The sequence below is a fragment of the Lagopus muta genome, chromosome Z (assembly GCF_023343835.1).
Source record: "Lagopus muta isolate bLagMut1 chromosome Z, bLagMut1 primary, whole genome shotgun sequence".
NCBI lineage: Eukaryota > Metazoa > Chordata > Aves > Galliformes > Phasianidae > Lagopus > Lagopus muta.
In genome coordinates, this window is record NC_064472.1 from 53060552 (window position 1) to 53084778 (window position 24227).

Below are 24227 nucleotides of genomic sequence, written 5' to 3' on the forward strand. Positions count from 1 at the left end.
ATACGTACTGTGTAAACCAGTATAATCTTCTAAGCTTGCCTGGAGTAACAGAAGACATTATTGTCCTCAGCTGCTTGTTATTACTGATCAGCCACAAGTTACTTCCATACAGCTAAGCAAACATACAAAATGGAAAGTGGAAGCACTCTTTAAAATATTCTTGCTGTGTAAGATCAGTCAGGTTAACTTAAAACATTTCATTCGCAGCATTTGCTGAATGGGCTAACTTAACACTGCAGCAGTGAGGAAGGCTCATGTGCCCTTTGCCAGTTTTCTTCAGAGCAGTGGAAGCAAGCAGCATGGGGGCAATAGTGTTTTGAATGTGTCCAACTGTTCAGAAAGTGAACATGTGTTTACACTCAAAACATCTCATGAAATGGTTTAAATTCTGACGGTATCAAATCATTCACCTCTTCACCCCTTCTATTCAAAAGGAATTATGTTTCTTTATATTTCAGTACATGTGTGTTTCAGAGGCCACTTTTAAGAGTTAAAATTTCTTCTCTTCTTATATGTTACAAATTAGCAGCACTTGCTCAGGTTAGGCGTTTTCTTTTATCATGCTCCCATGGATTTATAGCACACTGTGCTAAATTGTCTTAGTGCCTCGTATCTATCCACAGTGTTTGTGTGAGATATTGTCTTCAGAGTCTGTCTTTATGTTGCGTTTCCATGCCTAAAAACATTTCTAGCAGTGAAAATTGCTTTCCATGTGCTTTTAATTATCAGAATGGAAAATCCAACAACTTCAAAGCATAACACTGAGCAAAAGATAGACCAATGAGATACCAGAATGGAAATTGCTTAATTATTGAAGTAGTAGTATATCCAGATTTTCAAATGTAAAAAGTAAATATGTATTTTAACAGCAATAGAACTAGTAATGGTATCAGAAATATTAATAAGGCTAAGGTTTTGAACGGAAAAGTGTGCGGAAACATGATTGCACTAGGCCACAGCATCTACAGGGAAAAAGTGATCTTTTCTGTCTTCCAGGCATCCTTGTGACTATTCCATCACCATTCCTGTGTTAGGTCTTCTGCTAGCACAGGTTTTGGGGATCATAAAATTTCATAGTTCATAAAGTCATGGATTATCCCGAGTTGGAAGGGGGACACAAAGATCATCAAGTCCCACTCCAGCTCCACACAGCACCACCCAAAATCCCAACGCTGTGTCTGAGAGCAGTGTCCAAACACTCCTTGAACTCCAGCAGCCCATTCTGTGCCCACCGCCCTCTTTCCCTGACCCCCAGCTGCCCTCCCCTGACACAGCTCCATGCCGTTCCCTCTGGCCATCGCTGTCACACAGAGCAGAGCTCAGTGCTGCCCTCTGCTCCCAGGGTACAGTTGGCCCTTTAGGCTCCAGGTTACACTGCTGCCTCATGTTCAGCCAGAGCAGCCTGATCCCTTTCTGCAGGCTGCTCTCCAGCTCTTGTCCCTAGGTCTGCATATGTATGGCTGGAGTTAACCTGTCACAGGAGTAGAATCTGTCAGAATTTGTCAGTTGCTGTTGTTTAACTTTATGCCCTTTATCTCAGTTTTTTTGCAAGGTCTCTCTACTCCTGCGGGAATAAAGAGCTCATCCCAATTTAGTGTCATCAGTGAACATGTGTATGTTTATCTTCAAGTCCTGCATTCAAGTCATTGATGACAGTGCTTAGGAGAACTGCCCCTAAAAGGAGCTCCATGAAACCCCACTATTGTCTGGCTGCCAACCTGATGTAACCACATTTACCATACCACTTTAAGCCTGAGTCATCAGCAGACTAGTTGTTCATCCATGGCATTGTGCCTTTGACTACTTGTATGCTGGACATTTTGTCCAGTTCACTGAGGAGCAGGCAAGTTCTTTAGATAGCATTGCCAGCAGATTTTGACTGCAAAATCATAGTATCTAAACAGGTTACGTAAAGACTAGATAGAATTTAAAGCAAGTTTTATGAAGACAAGATTCTAGTAAAAGTATAGATATCCCTAAATAATCACTTTTTTAAGGAATATGAATATATTTAAGGAATATATCTTTTAGTTTTTATCCAAAGGATATATGTGCAGTTTCCAAGTTAACTGTTCAGGGATCACATCTGAAAATAGGAAGAGGGAACTCGTGATATATTCAGAATAACACAATACAGTACTTGGTGACAATCAACTAGTAATGTAGGTACTAAGGCATTTCATAATTTAAGTCAAACTGAATATAGAAAATGCAAACACCTTATTAGGAGGTTGATATGTAAGTTAAAGTCTATTCCGCTGTAAAGGAGGAGTGACTGAGTTGATCATTCAGAATCATTAGGTACAGCTGTTCGGGTTTCTGTTTTGTGCATTTATTATTTCCTGGATTTAGAGATAGATGAATTAATGCACTTAATCACTTGTTTTCCTTTTTTACCTGGAAATGTTTCCATGTATTTTTGAATACTTGTAATGAGTTTATGTCCTTCGTGAAATAACAGTTGTTGTTTCCCTTTGTTCTTTTTCATAATCCTACATATCTGCTGAATTCTGAGAAATGACTGCATGGTTGGACACAAATGCAGCAGTAATATTTAAAATAAGCTAATATTTTGTTGATGTAAAAAAAAAAAAATCATTTAAATAACAAAAAGACAAAACCAAAGAACCAACCCTTAGCCAAAACTTCAGATTTGTAAGAATATTTTCTTTTTGAACAGTTATTTTAGTGTAATCAACTCTAAAATACTTGTAAATTTTTATTGTCTGTGTGGCAGATTTGGAAGGATAATCAGTTTCTTTCAGTACATTTATGTACATGAAATTGCTTACACAGGTTGTGAAAAATTTATCATCACCATCTCGGATTAGATGGAATTGAAGGAAATTAAACTGAAGTTTAGATTTAGCTGATCAGATGAAAAAAGATTCAGGAGTGGTTTGGCATAAAACTTGCTATGAAACCTGTCAAATGTATTCTAAAGTTGAGTGGGTTGGCAATTTAAGGAATATATTCATCTCTTTTTTGTCTAAATTCTGATTTCAAATGGACATTAGTCATCCAGTTTTGAGTTACAGGTTCACTAGTTATAGAAAAAAGACAGAAGCTTTATGTTCTTTAAGCTCTCTGAAAATGCTCTGATGCTTGCTACTCACCAGTATATTTCTAATTAATATAACTGTCATCAGTAACTATGATAAAACAACAAAACCATTTACTGCTTTCAGTTATAGTTGAATTGAAAATTTTTATCAATTTGTTGCAGAGAGTATAGGAGTTGTTCGAGTCTTCAGAGTCTGTGAAAGTAGAGATTTTTACAACAAGCTCTGTGGTTTAGATTGTGTTTCCAGTGACATAACTAGTTAAACGTAAACCAGATGTGCTTTGAAGTTTATTTCCAGGAATGCACAGCAAACTGTTTCAATTTTTGTTTCTGTGACATTTACAATGTACACTCATTCCTCTTAAGCAAAAAGTCTTCAAAAAATATATATATATTTTCGTACATTTGCTTTTTACTTTAAAATACAAAACAGTATTTAAAATCAAATATTTTTCTTGCTTTTTTTTTAAATGCACCTTAGAAGGTTTATGGAAACAATCTTTGGAGTTTGTTTACACTGTGCTTATGATACTTATTTGTCCTGATTCAGCAGAGCACTATTGGTGAAGTACGTTCATCCTTCAGTTTTTCTTTTTTTTTTCTGAATGGTGGTTTTGAGATGTAGTCAGGGAAATATTATAAGCCTCTGAATACTCAAAAGGACTGGGTTTGGGGAAGTTGTTGGTTTGGCTCTTGTTTCTTTCTGTTCCATTTCGTTGGTTGATTTTTGCTAACATGGAGCTGAAGCGTATCACATGCAGAATGTAACAAACAAATTTTTCAAGTATGGGGGCCCGAAGCACAGTCACAAGATCGTTTTCAAAACAGCTAGAAGTTAATGCCTCCAGAAATGCATAACCTCATCTTCATGGAAATCTGTTCTCCATATTTATAATCTGTGGTGAGAAATGGCATGGGATGAGTATTCCTTCATCTGCATCAGGACAAAGTAAATTAAGGAAAAGCATGGCTCTGGGAGACAGAGTCCCTCACACCTGATCTTGGTTATGCTTTTGATCTGCTTTTGCCATTTTCAACCCAGAGACAGGAAAGTGAACATTTGTCTGAAGGATCAGGGAGTGGCTGGCACTGACAATAGACAGGTATGAATCTCCCTATTCTTCTACATTTTTGATCAGCTGGCAGCTCAGTTTGTTTCCTTTTCTTTGTCTTTTACCAGAGAGTAAAGAACATAACCCATAAACCTATAGATGCTTTTCTCCTCTCCATCTCCATTTATTCTTGTATCTTTCAGTTTTGGGGATGCTGACTTTCATGTATGGTTCTCGGCTATTTTTTTGTAGGTTTGAGTTTCTTGTTAAATGTGAAAACCAAAAGCAGAGATGTATTTTCCTAGAAAAAAAAAAAAAAGATTATAAATGTAACTTGTTAATTTTCAGGGAGAATTAAAGATAGGTGTAATAACCTGATACATTTTAAATTTATAAATATGAATGATCCTAATTTTTATGCGTTTTTTATGTTCTGAATATGGTTAAAGTAGTGTTTTAGATAGTAGCAGTACTACTTTCTGCTCAGTATCGTGTTTTGTCTTACGTACTGGTGCTGTATGTGCAGGTGTGTGTGTGGTGGGGCTGACAGCTGTGAAAATGATGTGACACTTTCCATGAAAATCTCCTGCTTTCATCTGTAATATTTTTAGGCAGACTTGAAGCATTTTACCTACAGTTTTCCTTGCTGGGTCTCTGACTCAGACTTCTAATCTACTTTAAAAATATCAGACAAAACACTTTATTTCCAAGAATGATTAGCTAGTAAGAAAATGTTGATCTCTGTGTTGAGAAACATGTGAATATTATGACTTCTTCTTCAAAAAACTATGTTCCTTTATGCTACTGCAGTTCTTCAGCTGTTTTTGTACCCCCTTATTCTGAAATTGTGCTCAGATTTGGCTAAGTTGAAAGTCTAATTTTGCATTTACTCACTCAGTGGAGACATACTATATTCTTTGTGTGCAAAAGCTCCAAAATTTCCGTGGGGCTGCTTGTGCATGGTCCATCATGGTAACTTGAATCTGAAATCTGAAGTTTCCGCCTTAGGTGAACAGGGAAGAGCACTGAACTGGACAGATAACCACACCTGCATAAAAGCAGAAGCATAAACGCAGAGACTGATCAAAGAGCCCTCTGGCCCAGTGCTAACTAAAAAAGAGCAAGTACAGAGCATTACTTTCCAGAAACACTCTGAACTGCTGTGATTCCAAAGGAGGATCTTTCCGTTAATAACTGTCTATGGATTTCTGTTCAATAAGTTGTCCAGATTGATATTGATTCTTGAAAGTTTTCAACATCCCAGGGAGAGGTTTTCCAATTTCTCAACTCATTGTGTAAATGTTTGTTTAGTTGTTTGGCTAGCAGCTAGCTTCAATGGCTGTCCCTTTGTTCTTGCAGTGCAAGTGATGGTGACATGTTGATGCTTTTGACTGGGAGCAACTATGTGTATCTTCTGTATAGTCCACCTTTCCCTTCCTTTCTTCCCCTGTACTGAGAACTATTCAACATACAGTGCTTTAAAGATTATCTCTATGCCTCGCTGTGATCTGTTTTTAATGTTGGGAATATTTGGTTTCCCTGTGAAAGCAGCAGATATTACTCTCTGCTACCAGGTATTGCTGGCTAGGAAAAGATAGGGAAACTGGGGAGGCAGGAAACGTACCCTAGATTGTAAAACTTGAGGTAATAAAGTGTGAAATGTATTTACAGGGAGGGGAAGGGGTGCAGAGCAGATAAACGTTTTCCAGATTGCCAGCTGGGATACAGAGGTGCTTAGCATTTGCTCTGTACAAACTATCTGGCTTCTGCAGATCTTACATGATTACCTCCGTGCTGTGTTGGTACGTGACCAATGCAAAGCCTGTCCTGGCCCCACATGTTTGCATACACTGTTGTTGTACTCTTCAGCAAGCTGGAGTGGGCTGTGATCTGTTAAAATAAAACCTGAGATAACACAACCAACTTTATCTAAGCAGGCTGTCTGCGAAGAAAAGTGGAAGCTATGCCTGTTGTGGCATCAGGCAGACGTCTGTTCAGGACTGGCAGCTCTGGAGGAGCAATGCAGGGACAGCATTATTGGTAGCGTGGGATTTAGCAGCTCAGGATTAGTACAGCAGTTAGCCCTGTGTAGGAAGTCCTAAACACAATTGCTTGATATGGTAAAGGCTCCTGGATCTCGTGTCTGCATCTGTGTAAGCTGGCTAACACACAAGACAGAGAGTAGATTTTACTCTTTTGCTGCTCAAAAAACTTGCTGTCATTCAAAGACAAGTCTATTTACTGTTTGTAGGCAAGTAATTCCATTAAGTAAAGAAACTGTGAAAATTGGCCCTTCAGTTAGCTTCTTGGCTTGGATGTGAAGAGGGAGATGACTCAGTTTCCTAAGCATTGCTGAGTGTTTTCAATCTCTTTGTTTCTTTCCTCGTCCTCCCGTATATATCCTTTGGTGAGTATTCTAAACGATTCCTACAACCCCATAAACGTCTCAAGATTCCTTCATGGAATCTTCCTCCAGGTCTAGTGAAATGACAGCTTGATCCCTCTTGGCACACTGAATAGCAAATGGTACCTTTTGCATGATTTCTGACCAATGAGCAGGGTGCTACAGTCTGTTGATACTACTAATGTTACTGGTGCTTCATACATCCTGTGTTAATTTATAATTAATTTTTGTGTATCAACATGACATTATTCTTTGGACAGTACTAGAAAACATAAGTGTGCACTAGCAATTTTATTTCAGGCCTGACAGAGAAACTGTCTGGTTAGATTAGAACGTATGACTTGATTAGAGATCCAGATAAAAATAAATTGAACTGGTTGAGTTTAGGAAAAAGTAGTGGATATGCATCTGCAACTGTTCTTTGAAAAAATTTGCTGGTATTGTTTTAATCTTAGAATTGATTTGACTTTAAATAATAATTAAAAAAAAAAAACAAACCAGCAAATAATACTGTCTGCAGGGGTCCTATTCTTTTATATGAGCCAGCTTAAAAAATTCATACGGGCAATAAATAGAAGGAGTTAGGGGATAGGGGAAAGCACCATTTACGCTATAGAAGTTTCAACTCCTATTTCTTGAATACTTTCCAGAGCTACAGAATTGCAGCCAGCATTGGAATATTTTGATTCTGACAGGGTTTTCTTAATTCTTCCAAAGCCTTATGGAGCCATAAATGACAGAAACAATAAGACTTTTGTTTGTGCACAGCGTGTTGTGGCTAGGGATGCATTGCTTTCCATGATGAAAGAATTTTGATTTCTCACAAGGCTGTTACAATTTATGCTGGAAAATTTTATATTCCACGTTCTTGGAAACCCTTGTCTTTGGAGGAAACACTCATTTAATTAATGCTTTCAAAATATGCATTCCTATACTCATGTACATAAATGCTAACTGTCTGTCTTCGTCTTTTATATGTCATGCTTCAAAAAGACAGACAGGAAGACAGGCAGACAAAGAAAAAAAGAAAGGAGGGAAAAAAATACATATACCAGACTTTCTTGGCAAAACAATCCACAGCAGCATTGATGCTCCTTATTTTATTATTTTTTTTTCCCAGAAGCACATTGCTGTTCTAACAGTGTCTTTTCTTTCTGGATTATAGATATAAATGAATGTGAAAGCAGCCCATGTGTCAATGGTGCCTGCAGGAACAATCTTGGATCTTTCAGTTGTGAATGTTCACCTGGCAGCAAGCTGGACTCTACAGGACTGATCTGCATTGGTGGGTCTTCCCTTGTGTTTTGCTGTTGTTGCTGTTGTTTTTTTAATCTGTTTTTCTTACTAATTAAAAACAAACAAACAAAACCAAAAATTAACATTTAGAGCGTTGATTAAATCAGCAAGAAATTAATGTATTTTCCTCCTGCAGTAGACTGCATGTATAGTTGTGTAAGACCAAACAAATCCATACCAATAGGATTGATTCCATGGAAGCAGAAGAATGTTAAGGAATTATTGTCATTCTTACAAAAGATAAGATATGAGTAAAACTGTAGGTAGTAAGGCTAATAACTGAAAAATTGTAAAGCCGAAATACCCTTTCAATTTTTTGTCCTCTATATATTTGAGACAAGAGAGTAAAACTGGACCAACATCTACTCAAATGGTGATATGAAAGCTCCCGACTTTTAGGATTCATGGCATTCTTCATAAACTGCGAAGATTACTTTTCCTACCTATCAAGAAATAGTGATGTTTGCTTTACAGCACAATCCTTACCTCTATTGTAGAAAGCTGTTAAAGGAGAGTAAAACATATGAAAATTTGTCAGGATCCCTGTCCCTGGAGGAAACATGAGTATTGTGTCGTGTATTTATGCAAGACATATATGTATAAAAAATAATGTAACATAAATACTGCTAGCATCCTTGGAGGTTTTCTTTTGCATTGAAAAAAAGCAGAGCATAGCACAGATTTTATCAGAGCTAGCAGCAACAGTTGCCTGCAAGATGTTATTCCCATTATCTCTGGAAGCCATTCTCTTTTCTTTTCTTGTCTTTCCAAGAAGATTCAAAGGGCTAGACACATCGGCACTCCTCAGTTGCTCTAAAGCTGCCATTTGTGTAACATAATTGAATTTATTGTAGGATATGTTGGATAATTTGGATTGGAGTGTCATTAACAATGCGATGATGCTTAGTTTAAATGTTTCTTCTATTTTAAGATAGATTTGTCTGGTGTTCTTGATTCAACTTTGTTGCCGTGCCAAGACTTTCTTAAGATTGGAAAGTTAATGTAAAGACTGCAGTTTCTTTTTAATGAAGGCATCTATCTGTGCCTTGATTTGTTTTTTTAAGTGAATATTACTTTTCACCTAAGCCTTCTCCTAGTCTTTCACTTAGGCTTTTAGGGGTACTGCCACCACCTCTGACCTGTACAGTTTAGTATTCTGCTTGTTCCATTTCACATTGTGCTGATATCTTGACGTGACCACTTTAACCTGTGCTTAATTTTGTTGTGTTCTGGCATCCAAAGGTATTCTGAGTTCATTAAGGGCTTAATTATAACAATGTTCCTGATTTACTTTGCAAATTTTTTCCATTGGGATGACTAGAGTGTGAGGTACTATTTAGCCTGAGTAGTATTTGTAAATAATGTAAAATAAATAATACAAATACTTGAATAGTCAAATAAAAAGGGAAGGATAGGAGCTACCTTATTCTGTAGGCCTAATTGTTACTCGTTCTTGTTGATCAGCATTCTCTCTGGAAGAGTTTTCTGTACTACAAGTGAGAATATGTCAGGACAGAAGTGTCAGTACAGCTCATGTAAGAAATAAATTTTTATAGAGATAGAATCAATTTATGTTCTCCTACCTTGGCAAAACTTCCACTGGAATTGGTAGTGATGGGAGAAGGGTAGACTAAATTACTGGAAGGTGAGTAAGGGTTTGAGATTACAGGTTTGTGTTTTCACTGTTATCTTGTGGACTCAGGTCAGACCTATGACAATCCTCGAGAAGCATTGTGGCTGGCATATGCTCTCTTCTCGGTTTCTGAAGACAAAACTTGTCTTTTCTGGTTCCTTTGCCTGATCTGCTCAGCCTTAATGCTGAAGAGCCAGGTGCCTTGAGCCATTTGCGTCTGTATTGCATGCAGAAATTCTGCTAAGATATAAGTCATTTGTCTCTTTCTGTCAACTTCCCTGTGCAGAGGGAAAATGACTTGTCACAGTAAGAGCAAGAATTCAAGTCACAACATTTGGCTCAAACTTCCAGCAAATTAGGGTTGTTAGTGTAGCCTTTACAGTAAAAGCTTTCAGCGAGAAAGTTGATATATTATGCATTTGTTTTGCTGTATAACTCTCTGCCTGTTGTATTAAGGCTACTCCTATTTTAAAGGAGGAAAGAAATAGAACTGTTTTGAAATACATCTGTTGGTTTTACCACTGCTGCATTGCTATTTTGGGAATTGCTTGTATAGTGGGTGTACTGCCATTTGTGCTGTTTGAAATATACATTTAATATATGATTTTAATGAATATTTAGTCAATGTTTTTGGAATTCATATAGCACACAGCCTGTAGGCTGCCATCTGCCTGTAGTATGCATATATTCTTCTTCAAGTCAGAATCAAAGAGATGCAAGTAGCAGAAAGAATGCTTTGATGCTGAATAATATATTATAATATAAAAAATGTTTTTTTTTCACCAAAGCAAAAGTCACAGTGACTGCCCTTTGTAAATTTTGTCTGGCCAAGAGAGGTTGTGTAAAATAAATGAAATTAACACACAACCAGAAAAAAAGATGAGACAAGCAGACTTCAGCAGGATAATGCAGATGCAGCTGGTGTGAAGAAAGTCATCTGCTAATACGTGTAGTTAAAATTATTTTTTGAGATACTATTTTGACTTTTTGATCATGTAAAGCTGGTTACTAAAAATGTGCAATATCATGCTCAAATGATTGCTAATCAATGAAGCAATATAAACATTTACATTTTGACAAAATAAAGTAGGTATATCAACGTAAGGCCAGCAAGCTGGGTGTAGCATGAGATATATTCAGGCTGGGCGTTAGGAAATACTGCTTTTCTGAAAGAGTGGTCAGGCACTGGAATGGGCTGCCCAGGGAGGTGGTGGAGTCACCGACCCTGGGGGTGTTCAAGGAACGTTTGGATTTTGTGTTGAGGGACGTGGTTTATTGACAGCTATTGGTGATGGGTGGATGGTTGGACTGGGTGATCTTGTGGATCTTTTCTTGGTGATTCTATGATTCTATGATAGTTAAAGAGACTTTCATCCTTCCTGTCTCAAGGCCCTGAATTTGGGACATTTGATGAGAAAGCACATACCCATCCCAGAGAAGGTCAAGAGCAGATCTAGGAAGTCACTTCCTAAGTTATGTCTTCCTTTGGTCTTGTAATGTTATCCCTAGTTTGTTGGATAAAGGATGATAAAGGATTAGAAAAAATGATTTTTTCCATGATCCTTTGTCCTTCATTGATTTGTAACATTGTACCCTACATTTTTTGAGACCAATGGTAATCTAAATAATATGACTCTTAAAATTGATTGTTTATGAATTAAATTTTCCAGTTTCTAGAACCAGTTTCCAGAACTGGTTCCAGGAACGTTCTTGCACAAGCTTTTCTTTTTCTGTTACATTACACAAACAATGGTTGTGCTCTCAGCATTCTGCATAATTTTCTAATACCAGTTTTGTAGAAAAGTTCAAGTTTTTTAAAGAAAAAAAATTCTGGAGCACATTGCTCCTAAGTATGAGCTCTGAGTAATACCAATCAACAGCACCTAATAGTCTGACTTTCTGTATGTAAATTATACATAAACCTTTAAAACCAATTCCTATTCATCTTGCATTAATTGTCTTGTTACGTTAATCTAAGCCATTTGCTTAGTTTTGAACTATGGGTATGTGCATGCTGTTAAACTCCATCCAGGCTGTCTTCCAAATCTGGCTTAGATCTTTACAGACGGCTTTTTAACTATCCAGTCACAAAGATTGTAGTCTGCTTTAAGAATTTTGGTCTCTTTTAAATATAATAGCATAAAAATACTGAACCAAAGTATTTTACTTTCAAAAATTCATATTCGATTTATGATCTAACTTATATTTTAAAAAGTGAATTGTGCACTGAAAGCATGATTGTTTTGAATTGAAGACTTGGGTACCTAAAAGAGAATTTGAGACAATTTCAGGCAGCAGAGTTTACGCTGGTAGACCTTTGCTAGCTGTAAGACCTGTACTGTAGATTGCCTCAAGGGGTACATTCTATCACTCATTTTTGGTGATAGTGCTGTCTATATCCTCTGCTTCTAAAACAAAAAATGTACAAAATGACTCAAGTGGAAGATCCTACTTTTAGAAGACAGACTGTGCTCTCTTTGTACTGTGTCTGCCAGTGGCATTATGAGATGTCAGCTCTTCCTGCTGTGACAGTTCCATATTGTTTCTGTTGTGCTGCAGATAGCCTGAAGGGGACTTGCTGGCTTAATATCCAGGACAGTCGCTGTGAAGTCAACATCAATGGTGCTACACTGAAATCTGAATGCTGTGCTACTTTAGGAGCAGCTTGGGGCAGCCCATGTGAGCGGTGTGAATTAGGTATGCTATTACGCTTTCATATTCTGTGTCTTTTGGGAGAAAAGTGAGTGTAGCACCAGAAGAATTCTCACTTTTTTTTTTTTTTTCAGTTAAAACAAACAAAAACATTATGAATTGAGAATGTTTCCTGTAGCATCTTTTGTAATCTCCACCATCAGATACCATTCTAACTTTGAGACTGTGAGGAAATAATATTTGAGTGGATTCCTGAGTAGTTCTCCACAAGTATAATGCACTAGGATAGCTTGAAATAAGGACTAAAAAAATAAAGTGAAATACCTGTTAAAAATCTTGAAGGCCTTTTATTCTGTGGGCTGTTAACACTCATCCCAGCTATTTTCAAACACATTGCTTATGTATCTCTATTGACTGTAGTAGTACTAGTATTAGATCACGAGTTCAAGGGTAGAGATTGGAAGTAGGAATGTTAATGTGTACTGTGTTTTGTGGAGAATATGTTGTGCCACAGTCTTGCCCCAAGGTTTGAATAAAACCACTAGAGACTGAACCAGTGTCATGACATTTCAGCCTGTGGTTCTTAATTGAAACAATAACTGTGGGCAGATCTGTCAGATCTAATAAGCATGGTGCAAACAGCATCCAGCAGTGCTTTTAACTGTGCAGTGGAGCATCGAGCAGAGATACTGCTTTGGACTACAGGAAGCAACATGGTGAGTTTAGGCTTATAGAACTAATCAAAGACTCATTAATCTCGAGCACTCGTTAGCTTAGATGAGTACATCTGGCCATTTAATTTATTTTCTTTAACTTTCTAGATTTCAGCAATCTTGCATGTCTCTACATCGTTCTACATTTTACATACATATCCTAAAATAACATCTTTGCTCAGATGCTTTGTAAAGCTACAGGGGAAAAACACACACACCAAAAAAAAAACAAAAAAAAAAACAACAAAAACCAACAAACCTACACAAAAAAAACCCCATAACTCTTCGATGATAACTGGCATCACTAAGCTTTAAATCCTGTAGCCTTACAGGATATGTACCTTTCATCTACATCTGAGTGCTGAGATTCATCTCATTCTGTCCCTCCTAGTGGAAAGCACAACAAAGTAACTATGTAACATTTAATTTCCTCAGTTATTATTTGTTCTAAGTAAAACATATGAGTCAGTAGTCTTTTTCATTGAGGCTAAATCACTTGCTACGTTATACAGTCAAACTTAGATAATGTAGGAAAATTGCAAAGATACTTTTTATTCTATATTGCTTACTCTCGTGTGTCATTCTGAAGCAGTGATGCATCTTTTTTGCTTGATTCCAGACACAGCTTGTTCAAGAGGATTTGCCAGAGTTAAGGGTGTTACCTGTGAAGGTAAAGTTTTTTGTTTCTTTTCACTCGTTTTTCTCTCAGAAAACAAATGAGAGGGTGAGCTGTAATCATACTAATTTTAGAGCTGCTATCAATTAATGACTGTTGGGAACTTAGTACTTAACACTGCTGGAGAATGTCAAAATGGTACAAGGATGGAAGTGCTCCTTCATAATACATTTAATTGTTTTTCATTCTCTCATCCACAAACATTTTGTCTTACTTAGAGAATGTGGCATCTTAATGTCCTGTGTCTTATCATCTTATAAGATTCCCTTGGGTGAGAGGGAGCCAGATGCTTGTTCAGATCCTAATACAGCATGAGTGAAACTGCTGTGCTTTCTTTTGTACAGCTGAAGTTCTCAGTAAAGTTGTCACTATCTCCTTGCTGGAATTAGCATACATTCTGAAACTTCTTTCATCCCTTCCCTTTACCAACAGATGTAAATGAGTGTGATGTTTTTCCTGGAGTTTGTCCCAATGGACGATGTGTTAACAGTAGGGGCTCATTTCATTGTGAATGCCCAGAAGGACTGACGCTGGATGGAACGGGGCGAGTGTGTTTGGGTAAGAACACAGTCAACTTTGGCAGCCTTTTAGCTGTGTTTAATAACTGCCTGAAATAAATCTTAAAGGAATAAGAAGGGACATTTGGTCTGTTTTCTGAACAGCTGGCTTTAAGTGTATGTTTTAGTTTATGTGTGCTTGGATTTCAGATACCTATTCACTTCAGGGAAGAGTTAGGGAATATGAATGTTGGTGATGTGACAGGTTTTGCCCTCACTGCAGTCAATAGGTTTTACTAGAGTGTTGCCCTTAATGTAATTCACACTGCCCAGTCTGACTCACTGTGAGGTAGGCAATAAGCAGTTTGCTGGCCAGCCAGGGCCTTGTAATGGGTAATGACTTGTTCTTTTCTCTATCTACTCATTTTATGACATTAAGGTACTATCCTGTAGCAGAAATATGCAGACTGAAATTGATTTGTTTGAAAGTAAGTAAAATGGGTGTAGGTAAAATTAAGACTTCATCTTTGTTGTGCACGACAAAACATGATGTCAGTGAAGACATAATATCCTGGTTTTATGTATAAAAAGTATTACAGTCTGTATATAAGTTACAGGAAACAAAAATATGCTGTGGCAAGTATAGTTAATGTTATTAGTCTGTTAATGGAAGTGCATGAATGAGATCTGATAGTGCTTTTTACAGTCACAAGTTTTATAAAATGTTACATTGCTACACGTTTCTGTAGCATCTAAGTTATCCTAATAACACAACATTGCCTGACAGTGAATGTACTTGGTCTTCTTTTCCTTTCCTTTTTAGCTGGATGTTCTATAATATCCTGAAATAATTTTTATTTTTTACATCTGATAAGCTGTGAAATCCAAATTCAGATTGCACAAAATGTTTACATGGTTTTAAACAAGCTACATTTCATAATTTAGAATGATATTTATCTATAAGACTATGGGAAAAAATAGAGACAGATTTGTTGTGATTTGTAATGTATCCTAAAAAGTGCAGGTCTGCTTTAAATGAAATTATGCTAAACACACCTTCTCCATCTATGGATTCAGCTTTTTTGCAGTACAACTTTTCAAATTGTCCTTTTGAAATCTTTAAAAATCAGTAGTCAGAGATGAAAAAGATGAAAGTAAGGGAACTGAATACTTAAAAGATTCTGGAATTTGTTAATTTTTTACCCTTTTTAAGGACTATAAAAGTATAATTACTGACAGCATTTGATTTCTGTTGTGAAAACAGAACAGAACAATTACAATTTTTGAGCCCTTGCTTCACTTCGGTCAAGAATTTGGCTGTTCTAACCCATATTTTCTATTTCAGTGGTATTCTTATTCCCCGAGATTCAAGTTTAAGCAATAGTTCTCCTTCAGTTGTTCTGCTGTTTATCAGTAGCTGATACAAACAGTTACCAGGTTGTGTTTTGTTGCTGCTGCTGATTTCTGAAATATGAATACAGCTCTAGAGACGTTTTTTAAAATGAGAAATTTGAAAATAAACAGATGTACATTCTCAGCATAAAAGTTCTCTTAGAAAAAAGAAATAATTCAAAACAAAGTCCACCAAAATGCATATTCTGTTTCTCCTGCTAGGCTTTACTTCTTTTTTTTTTTATCCCATACTTATCAGTTCTCTTTTCAGCCGCTGTCATCTGTGGCCTTCAATCCTATATTACTTCTAAGTGAGAACTTCGTAAGAAGAGGTGGTTGCAACAATGGAGTTGTTTTCAGGCAATGCACAGAATTCTGTTACCCTCAAATCCATTTTTTCTTCTCCTATTTCAATGAAAGAATATCCTTCTACATTACAAGATATGTGCTTTCTCCTATGCTGCATAAGCACCGTGGCATATATTTCTCAAGTGCTTTGTTTTCTGCAGAGTCCACTGGAATGATTTTAGTGATAACAAGTATTTATTAGAATTATGTTTGCTGAATCTGTTGAAGTGAAAATAAATATTATATTGATATGAGGAGCTTTGCAGGAAACCATAAATATACTTTAAACAATTTCCATTTCTTATACTTCTGAATTGTTTACCCTAGGATGCGTATAAGGTCGTTCATATTGGGAAAATGGTGGAAGACGTGTAGAGAAAATAGTTCAGCAGATCTTTCATGTTGTTTTTTTAAATAATGCATTTTCTCCAAAGCTTTTTGTGCTAAGTAAATAAAAGTGTTGTGTTAGGTTTCCTAAAGCCTAATTTCAAGTTCAGTGTGTCATATCGAATATTTTGGCTTCCAGTCCATTTTAGTCATACTAGGAATGTGGAATCATAGATATCTTCTCTAACACTGCTGTAATTGTCTGTTTCCTGTTATCTGTACAGTTTTTCAGATGTTTGAAATTCAGAGACATTTTCCTAAGTTGCAGAAGTTAGCATTTAGAGAAGTACTTCTACTGCTGTGTGATACAGCAGAGATTTGAAAGCTTACCAATAGCAACTTCAAACTTCAACTCTGTGCAGTGTATGGTATCTTGAGCAGAAATCTGTATTGCAGAAACTGAACCACATAAGTAATCATGCCCTGGAAAAAGCCGCTTCTGAAAGACAGAAAACCCCACCAAAATGTAACATTTCCCTTTGTTGTTTTAAATTGGGCAGATATCCGCATGGAGCAGTGTTACCTGAAATGGGACGAAGATGAATGCATTCAGTCTGTACCTGGCAAATTTCGTATGGATGCCTGCTGTTGTGCTGTGGGTGCTGCCTGGGGCTCTGACTGTGAGGAGTGTCCAAAGCCTGGCACAAAGGAGTATGAGGCTCTGTGCCCCAGAGGTCCTGGTTTTTCTAACAGAGGAGATATTCTAACTGGCAGACCATTTTATAAAGGCAAGAATTAATTATTATCTAAAAATCTAAAAATTGTATGTACGTTTCAGTAACCATTCTAATGAGATGCCAGGGTTTGTATCTGTTACATACTTGAGATGAGACATACTGTAAATATGTTTGCCTTGCAGAGCTGGCACTACAGGTGGAAAACCTACTGCTTGCATGTTCATCCGTTCATCCTTCTCAGTTATTTCTCCTTCCCCAGCCCTGACTGGTGTCTCCTGCTGCCCTGACTCCTCCTTTCATGCCAATAAGAAGGAAAGAAGGAAAAGGGAACTTCCATTACGTATATAAGCATATAAATACAAAAAGAAGTAAATAAATATTTAAAATATTTGAGCCTTCTTTCTTTTTTTCTTTTTTTCTTTTTTTTTGTAGATATCAATGAGTGCAAGGTATTCCCTGGTATGTGCATGAATGGTAAATGCAGGAATACAATTGGAAGTTTCAAATGTAGGTGTAACAGTGGGTTTGCTTTAGATATGGAGGAAAGAAATTGTACAGGTAAGTCTTGCATTTTCTCTGGCTTTTAAAGGAACTTGTGATGATTACATAGCTTAGTGATCTGGGAGCTTAATGTAATTTATTTCCTTCAATTTCTAATCTGTGGTCAGAGCGGACAACTGTTCTTTTCCTTTTAGAAAGTGATTCTCTAATTAATTTGACTTTCATTTGGTACACAGACATTAAGAATCTGTTAAATTGGTGCTCAAAGTGCTTGTCATTCTGAAAAATTAATAAAGTCACCAGTAAAGCTAATTTCAACGTTTTAACTTACAGATTAACTCACTTTCTTCTTACCAGATGAACTGAGAGACTCCAGTACTGATTATTTTTCATTTAGATATGGTAACTAAGCACATACAGAAATACCTGTGCAATTCTGACAGCAGTGTGAATTCAAGATTTAATTTAATTGCATTTAATTTAAAAGTTTAGTATTTTGTTATTTACTGCCTAGAAAGCTGAAATGGAAGATTAGTGTGATAGTTTCCCGATTATGAGAAACTGGATGCCTGCATTGTGGGTGGCTCTGTGTTGAAAATGAAGGAGGTTTTTTTTTCCACACAGGATCTGAGAGAGTCTAAGTAATATGAAGTGTGGGTGGTAAGGCATGTTAACTGAGGTTGATCTGGATGTTAATGTTGCCCTAACTGGTGATTTCCTTGTTTTTATAGTGACTGCATGGATGAGAAATGCGTTTAACTAACTTTATTTCTAATCTAACAAGAAAAGGTCAAAAAAATTCTCCGTACAAAAGTTCATTTGGTTCTGTTTTTCACAGAAAGTTTATTCTGATTAAAATGTTCCACTGAACAGTAACAGAGACAAAGATTTTATTAAGTGGGAGACTTTTTGTTCATTTGTTTTATATTAGCAACAAAATATTTTATAAAGCCTGTAGGAAGCCACACATTCAGTGACATCCCAGGCCCGCCACATGGATTACCATTCTACACCTCTGCACATCTGTGTATGAGAACTGATCTTATACCAACATAAACCTGTTGAGGGGAGTAACAAGGCAGAGAAGATTCTTACATGTGGTGAAAAATGAACTACTTAGTCTTTGATTCTTTCTTTTTTTTCTTTTGTTCTTTCTTCATTTCTTCAGTTAAGCTTCCATTTTCCTTCTTTTCTTGGGTTACTCCATTGCCCAGGTCACCATTGTAGAACAGACATGTTGATGCCTTTCTCTGCTATTTTATTCCTTGCTTCCCAGATTTCTTGGATGACAGAACCAGTCCTGTGCCCTATCCCCTTGGTCTAGTATCTTTATGGTTTCAAATACTTTTTAACTTTTACTCCTTGTACGGAGTTCATGTTTTCTTATTAAATAAAAATAATTGTGAATGAATTGTGGGGATTGTAGAGAGGAAGGCATGAACTGATGGAATTGTATGCTAGTTCAACTCAGAAGCAGTGGATGGGCAGTAGAATAAGAAGTGTGTCTAAAAAGATGTGAGAGACAGTAAATAATACACTGTCCAGTCCTTTCCAGTCCTCTTTTTCAATAGCAGTCTGTTTCACTGGATCATATCTATGTTACAAATTCCTGCTCAGATTCCTGCCTTACTACCAGTGTGTTTTACAATGAATCCTTCCTTCTCTTTTACCTTCTACGAACCTGGTATAGTTTTCCAGTGAAAGTATCTGTCATGGAGACTAGATCAATATATGCCCCTGACAGGGGGGCAGTAGGCCCCTGGGCCCCCCCTGACTCCACAAAATGGAAAGGAAAAGGGAAAAGGGATAGGGAGATGGGAGCTGGACTCAAGGACGGAAAAAAAAAAACGAACAAACAATGGCAACAATCTATGGAGGAAAACTTATTTACTAACTATGATATTGGAATACAATATAATATAATGTAATTGAAATTGAGACTAATAAATCAATTAAAATAGGGAAGAGAGAGTTCCTGAGACTGAGTCAAACTTGAAAAGCTTGGTATGGCTAGGAAAGCACCTTCCAGCACCCACTGCCAGGCAGTAAGAGACCTCCCCACATGGAAAGGCCAGATCCCATGACTTCCGTAATGTACAGGGACAGGTACCTGGAATTGGAGCATTAAGACTTTAATTCCCAGTGCACTACATGATGTTATGATGTGGAATTCCGAAAACCAAAAATCACAAAACCATGACAGTATCATTCAAACTTAGTTAATAAAATACACATGCTACAAGAAACTAGTGAACTGTAATTCTTGCTTTCAAGTGAGCTGCTTCGGTTTTAAATGCAAAACTTGTTGTGAGCTTATAATGCTGTTACTTGAGAATTGTATTCATGAAAAGCAATTTAATGTCAATAGCAGTGCATTCCTGGGTGAAATGGTGCCTGGTAATAATGACTTAGAATTTATTACAATTAGCTTCCTTAGAAATATAGCTTTAATTTACACTTAATGGAAGCCTACTTGTTACTCAGTGTATAGCTGAGAACTCTAAAGTCATTGCATCATGAATCTTCCACAAACTTTTTTACGTAATCAGATCATTTTAAATATTAAATGAATAACATTTCTCTGAGTTATGTACTACATACGATTTTCTTCTAACTCATTTAAAATGACCATTTTTTGTGAAACGAAGGATCATTTTGAACTCTGATTTTTCTACCTTTCCATTTACTGTAATATAGATATTGACGAGTGCCGGATCTCCCCAGACTTATGTGGAAGTGGTACTTGTGTTAACACTCCTGGAAGCTTTGAGTGTGAGTGCTTTGATGGTTATGAAAGTGGGTTCATGATGATGAAGAACTGTATGGGTAAGTGTTGCCAAGATGAGCTAAGTCCTTCCATTTACTGTATACTTGTACTATACCAGCTGTGCTGCAGTGAATGCTTCATATGCATAATTGCTGTGACTTCTTGGAAAAAAAAAGGCATGTTCAGTAGATAGGACGGATAAATGAACTATGCATACAGCTTTGCTTGTTCTTTTTGCTGATGACATTCAGATATTTCTATATAGATAATATACATTGTCAGTGACCATTCATATAGTTTCAGCAGTGACTAATGAGGTATTGAAATATACAGCTAAAAATAAAAGTATTTTGAAAGTAGTATGATCTGTATTTCCTTTATACTATTAGGACTTAAGAAATTCTGAAAGTATTTCCTGAAAACCCACATATCTTTAAATGGTCAAAACTTGTAAGAATAGATCTGAAACAACAAATGCTGATAACCATCTTACAAAAAAAAATCTGATGTTAACATTCTGTATACACCATAAAAAATTGGAAGTTTGAGATTTTGATCTTGATTGAATGTTCTTCTCCTAAATAAGTTCAGTTTTATGATCATGACTCTAAGACCTAACTTTCTGTTGATGAAAGGAGCAAATCATTCAAATTCTCAGCAAAGACTCCTGAAACAGAATCACCTTTGAAGATTGTCCAGTCCAACCCCTGCTGAGTGCAGAGTAAACTAGAACAAGGACCATATGCAGTTGGATATTGAAAATCTTCAGGGATGGATACTGCACAGTCATAGAATCAAAGAATCCTTAGAGTTGGAGGGGACGTCTGAAAGCCATCTAGTTCATCTTCCTTGCAGTGAATGAGGACAAACACACTTGTTCAGGTTGCCCAGGGCCTGATCCAGACTCAACTTGGAAATGTCCAGAAACAGAAGGATGGAGTTTCTGCCACATATCTAGGCAGTCTGCTCCAGTGCCTTACCATCCTCACTGTAAAAGACTTTTTCCTTATATCTAATGTACTCTCTTTAAGCTTGAAACTGTTTCCTCTTGTTCCGTCACCATAGACCCTGCTAAAGAGACTGTCCTCTTCTTTCCTGTAACTCTCCTTTAGATACTGAAAGGCTACTCTCAGGTCATCTTGCAGCCTTCTCCAGGTTGAACAGCCCCATCTCTCTCAATCTGTCCACGTGGGAGAGGTGTTCCATCTCTTGGATCATTTTTGTGCCCTCCTTTGGATGTGCCTCAGTAGGTCCACGCCTCTCCTGTACTGAGGACTCCACACCTGGATGCAGTACTCCAGGTGAGGCCTCACCATCGCAGAGCAGAGGGGCAGGATCACCTCCCTTGATCTGCTGGTCATGCTGCTTTGGATGCAGCCCAGGATATGGTTGGCTTTCTGGGCTGCAAGGACACACTGCTGACTCCTGTCCGGCTTCTCACCCGCCTGTACCCAGGTCCCTTTCAGCAAGGTTTGCACTCTATCCTTTCATCCCCTGGGTTGTATTGATAGCGGGGGTTGCCTCATCCAAGTGCTAGACCTTGCATTTGTCTTTGTTGAACTGCATGAGGTTCACCTGAGCCTACAGCTCAAGCCTGCCTAGGACTCTCTGGATGGCATCCTGTCCCTGTAGTGTGTCAGCTGCACCCCACAGCTTGGTGTCATCAGCAAACTTGATGAGGGTGTACTTGACCCTATGTCAGTGTTACTGATGAAGATATTAAAGAGTATTGGTCCCAGAAGTGACCCCTGGGGAACACCACTCATTACTGATCTCCATCCAGACGTTGTGCCATTGACCACCACTTTGTGTACTAAATTCAGCTGCCAGTTCTTTGTCCATCTAACAGGCCACTCATCAAATCTCTGCCTTTCCAACTTGGAGAGAAGGATGTTGTAGGGTACCTTGTCAAAGGCCTTACTGAAGTTGAGATAGGTGACATCAGTGGCTTTTCCCTTGTCCATATCTCTCAGATACTTGTTCTGAGCATCCACCAGGTAAAAAGTTCCTTTCCATGTTTGAACAGAATTTCCTGTCTCAATTTTGTTCACGTTTCTTTCTTGTTCTGTCAGTGGACACCAGTCAGAAGGTAGCTTTGTCTTCCTTACCCTCACCATAAAATATTTATACACACTGATAAACCCTCCCAAGCCTTCTCTTCTCGAGACTGAACATTCACAGGAGTCTAAGCTTTTCTTAAAATATATCTGAAATTCTATCCCATTTCTAGTGATTCTCCATGAAACTTCTTCCAGTATATCCATGTCTGTCTTGTACTGGGGAGCCCGGAACTGAATGCAACACTTTAGATATGGTCTTATCCTTGTTATGTAGAGATTAAGGCTCACCCCCTTCAGTTTTCTGCTGGTACAATTCCTGACACAGTCCAGGGTGCTGCTGACTGTCAGTGCAAAAGGCATGTTGCTGGTTCATGTTAAGCCTGCTGGGATCCCCACGTCCCACTCTGCAAAACTATTTTCCAGTTGGCCAGTCCCCAGCCTGTCCTTCTGAGTGTGATCATTATATTCCAGGAGCAGAACATTGCCGTTGTTTGTTTGTTTTGTGAGTTTTCTGTTTGCTTGTTTCTCCAGCCAGTCAAGATTCCTCTGAATGGCAGTACAACTATCTGATGCGTGAACTACTCTTTCCATTTTTCTATCACCCGCATACTTCCTCAGGATGCACTCTGACCCATCATCCATGTCATTAACAAACTTATTTAACAGTATTTGTCCCATTATTGACTGCTGGAAATATACCACAAGGAACCTATTCATATCTGGACTTTGTGACGCTATCACAACCCTTTGAAGCTCCTGGTTCAGTTTTAAGTCTACTCCACTATGCCCTTATCTAGTTCCTAATTCATCAGTTGTCTGCAAGGGTCTTTGGGAAGACAGTGTCAAATGCCTTTCTGAAGTCAACATAAAAAGCATCTGCTGCTCTCTCACCCATTGATGTAGACATTGTTTTGATGAAAACTGTCTAGTTGGTCAGTTACGATTTTTCCTTTGAAGTCTCTGTTAACCGTGCCATATTGTTTTCATTTGTATGTTTAGAGATAACTTCCAAATTGAAATGTTCTCTCATCTATCACTTTCCCAGGGATCAAAATGGGGCTGAATGGCCTGCAGTTCTGTGGATCCTCTTTCTTGCCCTTTTTGTAAAATGGATTTCCTCCCATACTAAAGATTCTAATCTCATTGCCATAACTTTTCAAAGATGATCCATAGTGGCCTCACAGTGACATTGGTTAAATTTCTCAGCAATTGTGGGTATGTTTCACAAGGTTCCATGGACCTGTGAATGTTTCATTTGTTTAAAAGTTCCCTAACTTGATAATGTCCCATCAAGAGTAAGTCTCCCTTATTTTAGACTTTAGTGCTGATTTTAAGTCTCAAATTCCTGAAAGCAAATATTGGGGAGGATGTAGGCCAAGACAGTTTTGAATAGAATCAAAGAATCATAGAATCACAATGATGGGAAGGATCTACAAGATCGTCTAGTCCAACCGTCCTCCTATCACCATTACTATCACTATCAAACCATATCTCAAGGCACCTCATCCAGACAAATTATACCTTCTGCCAGATGTCCATTGTCCACATTTCCTTTTCCTCATTCTGTATTGTCTGTATTTTCTCTTATCTTCCTTTTGGCAATGATATACTTGTAGAAGACTTTCTTTTTGCTTTCATATTGTCCCTTGCTAGGGTCAGACTGTGATGGAATCCCTGCATACCCAAGCAGGGCCTCTATATTCTTCATAGATCACCTGTCGCTTCTTTTTGTGCTCCTGACTGACCTTAAATATGTGGTTCTAAGGCCCCCATGCAGGCCTCTTGTCACCATTGCATGATTTCCTGTACACTGTGATGCTTGAAGATACCAAGAATCACCAAAAAGTCATTGCCTGAATTACAGCTTAACATAACAAAGAAGCTAAACCATGGAAACTTTCATGAAAGACAAGGTACAAATGCAGAGGGTGAATACTATTTGTTTTCTGTAAAACAGAAGCAGGGAACCAAGTTGTCAGATTAATAAACAGGGTAAAAAAAATAAGAAAAATGAATTCTTGAGGACCTTTCGCAGAAAATAAGAAAAGGAAGGAGTAGTTCTGAATCAAGACATCTTGGAGCTTTGAAGATGATCCAAACAGGAGTAT

General features: G+C 37.6%; 1 protein-coding gene across 3 annotated transcripts in view; it reads left to right on the forward strand.

Moving 5' to 3' along the window:
• Window positions 1-24227, forward strand: part of FBN2 (fibrillin 2) — a 163080-nt gene that overhangs the window by 85297 nt on the left and 53556 nt on the right. For all 3 annotated transcript variants that reach the window (XM_048931325.1, XM_048931326.1, XM_048931327.1), the window contains 7 exons: window positions 7686-7805; window positions 12009-12146; window positions 13434-13484; window positions 13923-14048; window positions 16615-16842; window positions 17224-17349; window positions 19990-20118. In XM_048931325.1, the coding sequence (XP_048787282.1) occupies window positions 7686-7805; window positions 12009-12146; window positions 13434-13484; window positions 13923-14048; window positions 16615-16842; window positions 17224-17349; window positions 19990-20118 (918 nt within the window). The remainder of the gene's footprint in view (window positions 1-7685; window positions 7806-12008; window positions 12147-13433; window positions 13485-13922; window positions 14049-16614; window positions 16843-17223; window positions 17350-19989; window positions 20119-24227) is intronic.